The sequence below is a fragment of the Thamnophis elegans genome, chromosome 4, assembly GCF_009769535.1.
Source record: "Thamnophis elegans isolate rThaEle1 chromosome 4, rThaEle1.pri, whole genome shotgun sequence".
Taxonomy (NCBI): Eukaryota; Metazoa; Chordata; class Lepidosauria; order Squamata; family Colubridae; genus Thamnophis; species Thamnophis elegans.
Genome location: NC_045544.1, coordinates 4374452 through 4386891, shown reverse-complemented (window position 1 = coordinate 4386891; position 12440 = coordinate 4374452). Strand labels below are relative to the sequence as shown.

Sequence of the window (12440 nt, the reverse complement as noted above, 5' to 3'; positions counted from 1 at the left end):
TGTGGAATTAAACATATACAGGGCAGTTTCATTAAGTTAAACAATTCAGCCTTAAGATTGAGCTTCAATGGGTTCCACCACAAATCTGCGAAGCCCTTATCCGCGGAGACATGAGCGCGAAGACTAATTCGCGCCGTTCAAAGCGCTAAGGAAAAATGCGACCCTACCGCGATGACATAATCGCAGAGGTCAAATCCGCGCATTCCCAAGCACTCAGTACCCTAAACCTAACCCTAAACCTAACCCTAAACCTAACCCTAAACCTAACCCTAAACCTAACCCTAAACCTAACCCTAAACCTAACCCTAAACCTAACTCTAACTCTAAACCTAACCCTGAACCTAACCCTGAACTTAACCCTAAACCTAACCCTAAACCTAACCCTGAACCTAACCCTAAACTTAACCCTAAACCTAACCCTAAACCTAACCCTAAACCTAACCCTGAACCTAACCCTAAACTTAACCCTAAACCTAACCCTAAACCTAACCCTAAACCTAACCCTAAACTTAACTCTAACTCTAAACCTAACCCTGAACCTAACCCTGAACTTAACCCTAAACCTAACCCTAAACCTAACCCTAAACCTAACCCTAAACCTAACTCTAAACCTAACCCTGAACCTAACCCTGAACTTAACCCTAAACCTAACCCTAAACCTAACCCTGAACCTAACCCTAAACTTAACCCTAAACCTAACCCTAAACCTAACCCTAAACCTAACCCTGAACCTAACCCTAAACTTAACCCTAAACCTAACCCTAAACCTAACCCTAAACCTAACCCTAAACTTAACCCTAAACCTAACCCTAAACCTAACCCTAAACCTAACCCTAAAACAAACCCCTAAACCTAATCCTAACCCTTACCTTAATTGAAATCGGCTTTCTGCCGCGGCACCGTTTTAAAGCGCCCTTCTGTTGTCGCGCTGTTGTCGCGGTGGTGATGACGCGCGGTGATGATGTTGCGGCTTTAGCGACGCGATTTTATCACCGCTATTTTGACGAGCGTGGTTTTGTCGTGCCACGGCTTCAATGAGGTTGCTCCAGTCAAAAACATCTCCTTTTTTCTCCCAGCCCTGCATCGTAACACAATCACTTTGTGCTCCTATCAGTTCTCGCAAATATAATTTGTGAAAGGACATGGAGCTCAGCCAGGATTGCTGTACTAAAAGCAAAACCCAGTTTATTATATCAGGCCAATCGTCCATCTCCTGTAACATTTGCTAGTTGTATACTCTAGTTTAAACTAAATTTAGACTTTCTCTCTAAATAAATTTTGCTTAATTTCGGTTAAGAGGTGTTAGCCTAATTTTTCTATACAAACACAGGTGTGCATCTGAATATCAGGACTTTTCCTGGAAAAGAACAAATGTTGAGCCAAGGTGGTGCAGTGGGTAGAGTGCAGTACTGCAGGCCACTTCAGCTGACTGCTAGTTCAGCAGTTCAGCGGTTCAAATCTCACCGGCTCAGGGTTGACTCAGCCTTCCATCCTTCCGAGGTGGGTAAAATGAGGACCCAGATTGTGGGGGCGATATGCTGACTCTGTAAACCGCTTAGAGAGGGCTGAAAGCCCTATGAAGCGGTATATAAGTCTAACTGCTATTTATCCTTCCAGCAACTAAACCAAAAGAACTGCTTACAATACCTGCCTGACTTCGTGGAAGAAAAGTATAAAGCAGCATTTGATTCTGAAAGGGGAATTGACTCTTGAAGTTTGCGTTTGTGGAACCTGATATCACAAATATAAGCATACACACACACAAATACAATGGGGAGGGGGGGGAGAGAACATATATACTGTATAAAGAAGAAATAAAGAAGCTTACTGGACTTTTTGCTTTCATCTTGATTTTCATCTTGTTCCCAAGGTGGCGCAGTGGTTAAATGCAGCACTGCAGGCCACTTCAGCTGACTGCTATCTGCAGTTCGGTGGTTCAAATCTCACCGGCTCAAAGGTTGACTCAGCCTTCCATCCTTCCGAGGTGGGTGAAATGAGGACCCGGATTGTTGTTGGGGGCAATATGCTGACTCTGTAAACTGCTTAGAGAGGGCTGAAAGCCCTATGAAGCGGTATATAAGTCTAACTGCTATTGCTATTGCTATTGCTTTTCATTAAATCTGGCACTTCATTTCACGTACATTCCACTGTGCTACTATATAAACAAGTTGATTACATTTATAATTCTTAACGATGAATAAAGCAGAATACAAAAATAATAACGTAGCAGCATTTTACATGCTGTAAAGCAGCTTTCTGTGCTCTTAAATTTGGCTTTGCAACAACAGGAACATAAAGGTTTGTTTTTATTTTACAATATTTTTCTATTTAAAAAGAAGAAGAGAGAAAAAAGCGCGCATTTTAACCCAAAGACAGTTGACTCTGTGTGGATACGTCAAGGAAAATTTATCTAAGTCAAAGAGTTTCTCTTTGGAATACAAAGCACAGGGAAGTCCTCAACGTGCAAACACAAGTGAGCCCAAATTTTATGTTGTTAAGTGAGAAATTTGTTAAGGGAGTTTTGCCCCAATTTATTACTATTCTTGCCACATTTGTTAAGTTGATCAGTGCGGTTGTTGAATTAATAACTCAGTTGTTAAGTGAATCTGGCTTCTCCATTGGTTTTGCTTGTGTGAAGCTCACAAACGGACACAGCAACCGTCGTAAATTTGAGTCAATTATCAAGCATCTGAATGTAAATCACCTGACCAGAGGATGCTGCAATGGTCAGGTGTAAAATGGTCATAAGTTACTTTTTTCAATGCCGTCGTAACTTTGAACGGTCACGAAACTGTTGTAAGTCGAGGAGTAACTGCACCTCTTAGATCACTTATGTATGTTTCAGCAAACTATTAAAATCAATGTTCACTCGCTAACAATGGAAATGACAAGGAATGTACACGCCTTATTCCTGCAGGGCGCCATTTTTCAAATCATGCCCTATGTTGTCTCATGGCAAAATTTATGAGGGTGAGATCGAGAAAGTTAAAGTCCTGTTCAGTGGACGGGTTCACTGCTGCTCCAACCCTTTGGAACGAACTCCCCGTGGAGATTCGGACCCTCACCACCCTCCAGTCCTTCCGCGCCGCTTTAAAGATCTGGCTGTCCCGGATGGCCTGGGGTTAAGATTGTAGCCCCACCCGAACTGTGTGACTGTTGTGCTCTTTTTTTTTAACATGTTGTATTGTCTACTGTTTGTCTCCCCCGCCCCTTTTTGAATTGTGAGCCGCCCTGAGTCCCCCCAGGGAAAAGGGCGGCATACAAATAAAGGAAACTAAACTAAACTAATTTAACAACCGGTTCTCTGCCCTAATGACTATCTGGGTAGGTGGGGCTCGGTGGTCTTGTGACTGGGTGGGTGTGGCCAACTCAATGTCACTCAGTTCAATGGGCGCTCTGCCTTAGCTGTTACAATGTAATAAGGGTTAACGGGAGAGGCAGTTTCTGTAAGCAGGGCAATAAAGATTAGGCTAGAAACAACACCAGAATGTTTCCTCCCTGCCTTCCTTACAGGATTAGCCCTGTAAAGTGGGAAAAAAATGAAAGGAGATTTCTTCCAACAACAGGTTCTCCCAACTACTTAGAAAGTTACCAACCGGTTCTCCCGAATAGGTGCGAACCGGCTGAATCCCACCACTGGTCCTGTTATATAAGTCCATTTAATAATAGATTCAGTCCAAGTAAATAAAAAGTTTGTTGTGGATTATATACACTAAAGCATTTTTTAATGCTCTAATAAATATTTTGGAAGGGTTTCTCCAAGAAGAATAAAGAGAGAAGCTGTTGAGTTTTAGGAACACCGTTTTCATTTAAAATATTGTATACAATACGGATTTCATGAATACTGCTTTGCATAAGAGCTAATGCAAAGATTGATGTATTAGGATACAAAGAGTTAACATAATTTTTTTTATCACCAGGAGTAGCTGGGGGTCAAAAAGACTTTATTTCTTATTTTGGATTGTTGTTTTTTTTTATGACAGTCCCTCAGATGTTTTGACCAGTCACATTCTATCATGAACTGAGGTGGCGCAGTGGTTAGTGCGCTGTACTTCAGGCTATTTCAGCTGACTGCTAGCTGCAGTTCGGCAGTTCAAATCTCAGTCCAAACCAGGCTCAAGGTTGATTCAGCCTCCCATTCTCCCGAGGTGGGTAAAATGAGGACCCAGATTGTTGGGAGCAATATGCTGACTCTGTAAACCGCTTAGAGAGGGCTGTAAAGCATTGTAAAGTGGTATATAACTCTAAGTGCTATTGCTATCATTATGTTGCTAAGGAAGCCAAACATCTCATGCCAGCTTTATTAGTGTTATAGAAAGCTGTTCTGACCCACTCCTCTGTCCAGTAACGAATGCCGAGACAAGCTTAACTGGAATGTCACAGCACTTTATTAGCAAGAAACCAAAACCTCGGTGGCTGAAAGCCAAGCATAACAAACAGATAAGAACCTTGGCAGCAACTCAGACTTCGACAGATAACAGCTTCTCCAGCGTTAGGAATGACGTTGAATCCTGCAAAACCAGGCTCCTCCCAGTCTCTCTTTAAATACTATCTTGAGAGGACCCTAATTACAATCACCCGGGTCCAATTATCTTTGGTAACTGCATAGCTGCTCTCTACGTCGATCTGTCCGGCATTGCTGGGCATCCAGGACCAACTCCCTTGTCTCCTCCCCACTGCTCCAATGCATGACATCAGGATCACACTCCCTTGTCTCCTCCCCACTGGTCCAAGGCTCAGGCGCCTCCTGGTGGCCAAGCAGCCTCTCTGCGCCCTGCTCGGAGTCAGAACCCTGTCCAGGGTCCTCCACATCCTCCAGAGCCGACTCATAGGGCCCCTCACTGTCGGAGTCTGGTGGCAGCTCCAACGGCTCCTGCTAGGCCACAACAGAAAGCTATTAGGGTGAAGCTTCAACCAGCCTTTAACCGAAGCACTTCTTGGAAGCAGCTTTCTAAAGCAATGTCTCCACAATCTTCTCTGCTCATTCTGCCTTCCCAAAAACAAAGCACAACTGGAACATTATTCTGTGTATCAGCCAAACTTTTTGAATGGCAGTTAGACTAAATTGCCTTCATTGTGGAAAGCACCTCATTTTGGAAGAGATTAGCTGCCCCATAAACGTATACATCAAATATCAAGAATAAGCAAAGCTGTATCTGCTGGTCAATAATAAAATTCCGAAACAAATGAGAAATGTGAATGTCATCGTGTCATTTTCCCACCTCTCTTGCAAAAAAACAAAAGAAGGCTGTCAATTATTACTTTGGTTGAATCCTATAAGCCTGTCTCGTTCCAGCTATCAGTAAAACAGGGAAATTCCAGAGTTATATAGTCTTCAGCTCATAGAATTCCTATCCATCCCACTCTCACTTTTTCAGCCACGAAAGCATGAATATAATAATTTTTTAAAAACCCCAAATGACTCAAACTGTCGCCAGGTTGTTTAATCTGATTTTTGTGTCTGGAACTGGTAATCCGAAACACTGCACAGCTCTCTTAAAAGAAAAAAGAGGCATTAGAGAGGAATGCATTTCTTTTGAAGGGACTACAGGCAGTCCTCAATTTATGATTCGCAACGATTCAAAGTAACAGCGGCCTCTGAAAAAGTGACATATGACCACCGTCACAGTGCCGTCTCATATCACATGATTGCAATTGGGGTGTTTGACACCTGCTGAAGCATTTTGTGGTCACGTAATTTCATTTTTTTTTGTCTAGAACAGCAATTTTCTAATCAAATGTATCAGTAATTGTTTCCTCTTATCTTCGCTACCAATTTGGAACTGGGAGTGTGCTTCTGCGCATGCACAGAGATCAATGATGCTGGGGCAGGTGGGTGGAGGAGCCTCCCGCCACTGCTACCGGTTCGTCCGGACCAAGGTGAACCGGCAGAATACCATCACTGAAGTGTACTGTTTCCCTTATGCTCTGATTTTTTCTTCAGAGAATAGCAATAGCAGTTAGACTTATATACCGCTTCATAGGGCTTTCAGCCCTCTCTAAGCGGTTTACAGAGTCAGCATATTGCCCCCAACAACAATCCGGGTCCTCATTTTACCCACCTCGGAAGGATGGAAGGCTGAGTCAACCTTGAGCCGGTGAGATTTGAACCGCCGACCTGCAGATAGCAGTCAGCTGAAGTAGCCTGCAGTGCTGCACTCTAACCACTGCGCCACCTCGGCTCTTTAAAAAAAAACCAACCCTATATTTGATACATATATGCCATCACTTCATCTACTGTACTCTGTACAGAAGAATTTTTTTGAAGCAATATGAAACTGTTGTCAAAGAATCTTTTTTAAAGATCTGTTATTAATTTTTAAACGTTAACTTATTCCTCTGCCAATGATTTAGGGACCTGTTTTGTGGATCAAAACCAAAGCTTCAGATGTGTTTACTAGCGTTCTTTCCTTGAACTAACATTCTGTTTTTGCATATTCAGAACACGCACACATTCCACAACAGGATGTTTATTGGAGGTAGGAAATATACATTCCATCACAATTCTGTAATCAACTGTCACAGGGAAATTTTACTTGAGTGCGAGTGACATCACTACCACAGCATCAACAGGAAGAAGAGGAAGTGTTTTCGTGTTTATGCAGATCTGGCACAGGGTTCGGGCATAAAAATGAGAGTAAAATATACATATTACTTGGCATTGTAGATTTCTCATAAGCCAGTACGGTATTATTTCTTAAATACCAGCAAGCATGATTTCCAGCATTGAGTTATTAATGCAGTCACTGAGTTATTCCACTTGCATAAAAATATCTTTTTAAAAAAATCTGCACAACATGGTTTTAAAGAAATAAAAAACAGTTTTGTGTCATCATGTACTGTATTAATGGATTGTTTAGAAGATTAATATTCAGAAAAATTAAATAGATAAGGAAAAAATGCTGCACCATTGTTGTAATATAGTTCCTTGTGTAGGTGTGTGTCCCCCATGCCCTAGTTCATACTAGGGCATGCAGAGCCACGCTGAACCACACAAGAGAAAACAAACTCCTAAAACGCCATAACATCCTGATAGTACATAACATAACATTCTGAGATGTGCCCTACCATTGACGTCCAGGATTTGACCATATATAGACTGAGCAGTAGATTAGAAATTGTACTTTTACAGGCTGTCTTTACTCACATGCTATTGCTCCTCCTGCCTTTGTCCTATCTCAATAAAAGGGGCTCTCAGACCCCCAATCTGGGTCGCTCCATCCTGAGAAAGGTTGTCTCCTGTCTTTTCTCCCCATTGGCCTCATGGGCGAACCACGGGAACGTTACACACCATCAAATTCCTTTGTAGCTACAGATATAAGAGAAAAGAAGAAAAAGAATAATGCGGATAATATCATGCATGAAATCAACACTTCCATGTATTTTATAGTACACATGACCTCTACCATTTTGAGGCATGTAGGATATTAAGCTGGTAACAATCAGCAGCAAGTGGACTATCGGCTGTCAGTCAAAGTATGAAAGAGGATGTTGGGTTATATAGAACTTTTGATGTGATCAAACAGCAACATTTGATGTTCTCTACCAGTTTCCCCTTCTGGGAAAAAGACAAGAAATCTTCCATGCAGCAGCTAATTCTATTGAAGCTCCACAGGAGCAAGAGGGATACTGTGACTTCACTTATTGGCCAAAAGAATGCAGAGTTAAAAACTACAGGATTTTGAAAATGAATGACAGAGAGTTATAGGATAGTTATAGTTATTAATTTTTTTAAATCTTTATTTTTTATTCTATTCCTAGAATTGTTGGGAAAGGGGAGGGAGGGAGGGAGGGAGGGAGGGAGGAAGGAAGGAAGGAAGGAAGGAAGGAAGACTATAGAAATAGACCTATTGTGAATATTAAAATAGAGTCCTACTCTTTAGGACAAGGGAAGCCCTATTTATAATGATTAATCGAGTCAATAGCTTAAAATTGTGTGTGTACACACAATAAACAAACAAATAAACAGCCATGTTGCATTTAACAGAATTACAATAGTGCATTAAAATAGAAGAACATTGCTAGATTATCTCCACATAAAAGGGGTTTCATTATTTTAACCACTGCAATTGTAGCCTGCTACATGTATGTTTATAAATTTCAATCACTCTATCTAATGGAACTTTCATAGTTTACTGGAATGAAATCTGCCATCAAGTTTATGTTGAAAAAAAAGTAAGAATATATGTAAGTAAACAATTCATGCAGGATGAAAAATGGTTGTTTATAGTGATAAGAGATCTAATATGGGAATAATCATTTGAATCTTCCCAAGAAGGGGGATCACAACCCCCTAAAATTACAGATTATTTATCCTTATTAATATTGCTACTAAATTATATACCATTAAACAAACTGGGAGCATATTCGACTGAAAAGCAAAGCTGGGTTTTCAACTATTTTTCTACATTTGACCGCTGTTAATATTTGGGATTAACAAGTACGTTATAGCGAAACTTAAATCTGTATTGGCACTGCTATTTTAGCATGGATCTTGGTTTAATGATGGAAGCAAGCGATGGATAAAATTAGGAGGCACAAATGTGGAATGTACCCTTTAATTCTTGTCAAAATGTTTACAAGAATTTCAAAATGAGATGTTCCCTTGCGCATCACCAATTGACGTTTTCAGAAGCGTCAAGCAAAATTGTGTTATAAATAATCAATTATATTGCCATATTTAACATATCCAGCATGTGTTCAACTGTTTTGGTTTCATTCTTCTGTAAGATATCTCTATTTTGTTTTATTGACATTAATGAAATAGATGTTAACACTGATAGATATCTTACACGGGAATCCTAAAATGTTTTTGGTTTAGTGTTATTTAAGCTGATGATACAAATTTGCCTGGCTATAATGAATGCAATGCAGTTTACCTTCTAAATCAGACCCAGTCTGGATCCTATATTATTATTTTATTAGATCCTCCCATGCTATGTAGCTTATCAGGCAGCATTATAATTATTAATGTTACATAAAATGCCTTATAGAGAAACCAGCAATGTTCAAACCTTTACTTGATGATTTGATATATATACCACATTCTCCTTACTTTTAGGCAAATCACCATACAGAATTACCTAGGAAAGGAGAAAAAATAACTTTGTTATCTTAATTGTATAGAAATAAATTTAAAATCAAGCGTTAACTTTTGTTTCTTCTTTATATAGCCCGAAAGTATATACCGTATTTTTCGGAGTATAAGACCCACCGGAGTATAAGACGCACCAAGATTTTGAAGAGGCAAATAATTAAAAAAAAAGTTTTTGCACTCTGCAGACCTCACAAAAACACCCCGTTGGCTGATAAGGAGTCGAGCTGTGTAGCTCAATGGTTAACACATCTGCCTATATATTTCAATTCTTAAAGCTGGGTTATGGCATTACCCTATAACTTTGATATTCAAAGCCAAATTCACTTAACAAACATGTTACTAACTTAACTGGGGTGATTCAGTTAACAACTGTGGCAAGAAAGGTCGTAAAATGGGGCCAAACTCACTTAACAACAGAAATGTTGGGCTCAATTGTGGTCGTGAGCCGAGGACTATCTGTATTTATGCAAAGCTATTATACCCCTCTAAGAATTCACAGCTGATCTATTCCAAACGAGTATGGATAAAATACAACCTATGAGATACAATACTTCACTCTCAAGGTTGACTCGGCCTTCCATCCTTCCGAGGTGGGTAAAATGAGGACCCAGATTGTTGGGGGCAATATACTGGTTCTGTAAAGAGCTTAGAGAGGGCTGTAAAGCACTATAAACAGTGGTGGGTTTCAAAATTTTTTAGAACCTCTTCTGTGGGTGTGGCCTGTTTTGTGGGAGTGGCTTGCCAGCCATGTGACTGGGTGGGTGTGGCCAACTTGTAAAATGTGGTGAAACTCACTTAACAATGCTCTTGTTTAGCAACCAAAATGTTGGCTCAGAAACTCTGGCATTTCAAGCACGCAAGTCTTAAAGCTGTCAAATTACAAGACCCTTGCACCCCTAACCTTTTGGAAAAAATACCCCCAGGGGTGTTCAAACTAGACAGCTTTAAGACTTGTGGACTTCAACTCCCAGAATTCCTCCTCCAGTCATGTTGGCCCAGGAACTCTGGCATTGGAGCACGCAAGTCTTAAAGCTGTCAAGTTACAAGACCCTCGCACCCCTAACCCTTTAGGAAAAAAACCCCAGGGGAGTTCAAACTTGACAGCTTTAAGACTTGTGGACTTCAACTCCCAGAATTCCTCTTCCAATCACATTGGCTCAGGGACTCTGGCATTGAAGTGTGCAAGTCTTAAAGCTGTCAAGTTATAAGACCCTTGCACCCCTAACCCTTTAGAAAAAAAAAACCCAGGGGAGTTCAAACTTGACAGCTTTAAGACTTGTGGACTTCAACTCCCAGAATTCCTCCTCTCGCTCTTCATCTTGATGTGTGGACGGCCGGGGGAGGGGGATGGAGCTGGAACGGTTCTAAACAGCACCGTAGATTTGTGGAACCTCTTCTATAGAAGAGTTTAGAACTGGCGGGAACCCACCCCTGATTATAAAGTGGCATATAAGTGTTGTTGCTAAGTGTTATGGCTATCCTTGGTGGAGGAGAGGACCCTGGACCAGGGAGGCCAATGCTGGCTCTCTTCCTCCTGCCAATATTTGCAATGCTGCTGACTTTGAACTGAGCAAGGTAGGGGGACTCTGCCTCTCCCTACAGACCTTCAACTAGACCCCCCCCACTCAAAGCCTTCTCCTGGGGGGCTCCATTGCTGGGGGGGTCTGGGAAGCCTGCAAGGGCGTCTATCCCCATTTGCCCTCTTTGAGTCTCCCAGCCCCAGCGCAGCCCGTGCAAGCCGCCCTCCCTGCTCACCTGCACGCCGGTGTAGTTCTCGAAGAAGAAGAGCACCATGCTCTGGTAGAGGGTGTAGAGCCGGTCGTCCACCCGGGGGTAGAAGCGGGCGGGCAGCAGGGCCGAGAGCAGCCGCCAGGCCCCCCAGGCCAGGATGTAGGTGGGCGCGGTGCCCAGCATGACGGCGGCGGGCAGCACGTAGCGCAGCGAGTAAACGTGGAGCAGCGCCGACAGCAGCATCTTCTCCTCCTCCTCCTGCTCCGCGGGGCGCGCTTCGGCTTCTGCGGCTCCCTTAAGGGTCCTTCGCACCACCGGCGGCTCCGGCTGCTGCCCAGGGAGAGGAGGGGGACCTCCGCAGCCGAGGTGGAGGCAGCAGGGGCGGGTGGGGAGGCGGACCCCTCGGGCAACACTTGCCGCTGCCCCCCCCCCCCCCACCGCTCACCTTTTCCCACGCCCGGCGTCGGCTGCAAACCCAGCTCCGCTTCGGGCGTCGGGAGCCGCCGAGGAGCCGCTTCCTCCGCCTTTGCCTTTACTCCTCTCCCGCAGGGATGGCTTGTAGGTTTTGCAAAGGTGCGAATAGACGGCGGGGCCGGGACGGAGGGGCTCCGGCCGGCCGGCTGGCTGGCTGAACGGCGGCGCTGCGCCTCGGTCTTCGACAGGCGCCAAGTGCGGAGATGCGCGGCTCGGAGTTCCCTGTTGCGGCTCCCGGAGTAGCCGCTAAAGTTAGGTCAAAGGAGAGAGTAAAGTGGACTTTTAGAGTAGAGCAAAGCAGGAGGAGGGATTGGTAAACAATAGATTGGACTATTGCTTATTATTATATAATAAACATATATTTATTATACTGTATATTGTTTATTATTATATAGGGACTATTGCTTATTATTATATAATAAATGTATATTTATTATACTGTATATTGTTTATTATTATATAGGGACCATTGCTTATTATTATATAATAAATGTATATTTATTATACTGTATATTGTTTATTATTATATAGGGACCATTGCTTATTATTATATAATAAATGTATATTTATTATACTGTATATTGTTTATTATTATATAGGGACTATTGCTTATTATTATATAATAAATGTATATTTATTATACTGTATACTGTTTATTATTATATAGGGACTATTGCTTATTATTATATAATAAATGTATATTTATTATACTGTATATTGTTTATTATTATATAGGGACCATTGCTTATTATTATATAATAAATGTATATTTATTATACTGTATATTGTTTATTATTATATAGGGACTATTGCTTATTATTATATAATAAACGTATACTTATTATACTGTATATTGTTTATTATTATATAGGGGCTATTGCTTATTATTATATAATAAATGTATATTTATTATACTGTATATTGTTTATTATTATATAGGGACTATTGCTTATTATTATATAATAAACGTATATTTATTATACTGTATACTGTTTATTATTATATAGGGACTATTGCTTATTATTATATAATAAACATATTTATTATACTGTATATTGTTTATTATTATATAGGGACTATTGCTTATTATTATATAATAAACGTATATTTATTATACTGTATATTGTTTATTATTATA

The 12440-nt window shown here is 41.3% G+C and overlaps 1 protein-coding gene across 1 annotated transcript; it reads right to left on the bottom strand.

The window, feature by feature from the left end:
• Nucleotides 1-7245: 7245 nt before the first annotated feature.
• Nucleotides 7246-11174, bottom strand: LOC116507102 (1-acyl-sn-glycerol-3-phosphate acyltransferase epsilon-like). The gene is made up of 3 exons (XM_032215043.1): nt 10853-11174; nt 9015-9083; nt 7246-7309 (listed from the first exon to the last, which is right to left on the bottom strand). Exons 1-3 carry the CDS (start codon nt 11069-11071, stop codon nt 7262-7264), a joined length of 336 nt encoding a protein of 111 aa, XP_032070934.1. The 5' UTR covers nt 11072-11174; the 3' UTR covers nt 7246-7261.
• Between the last annotated feature and the right edge of the window lie 1266 nt (nt 11175-12440).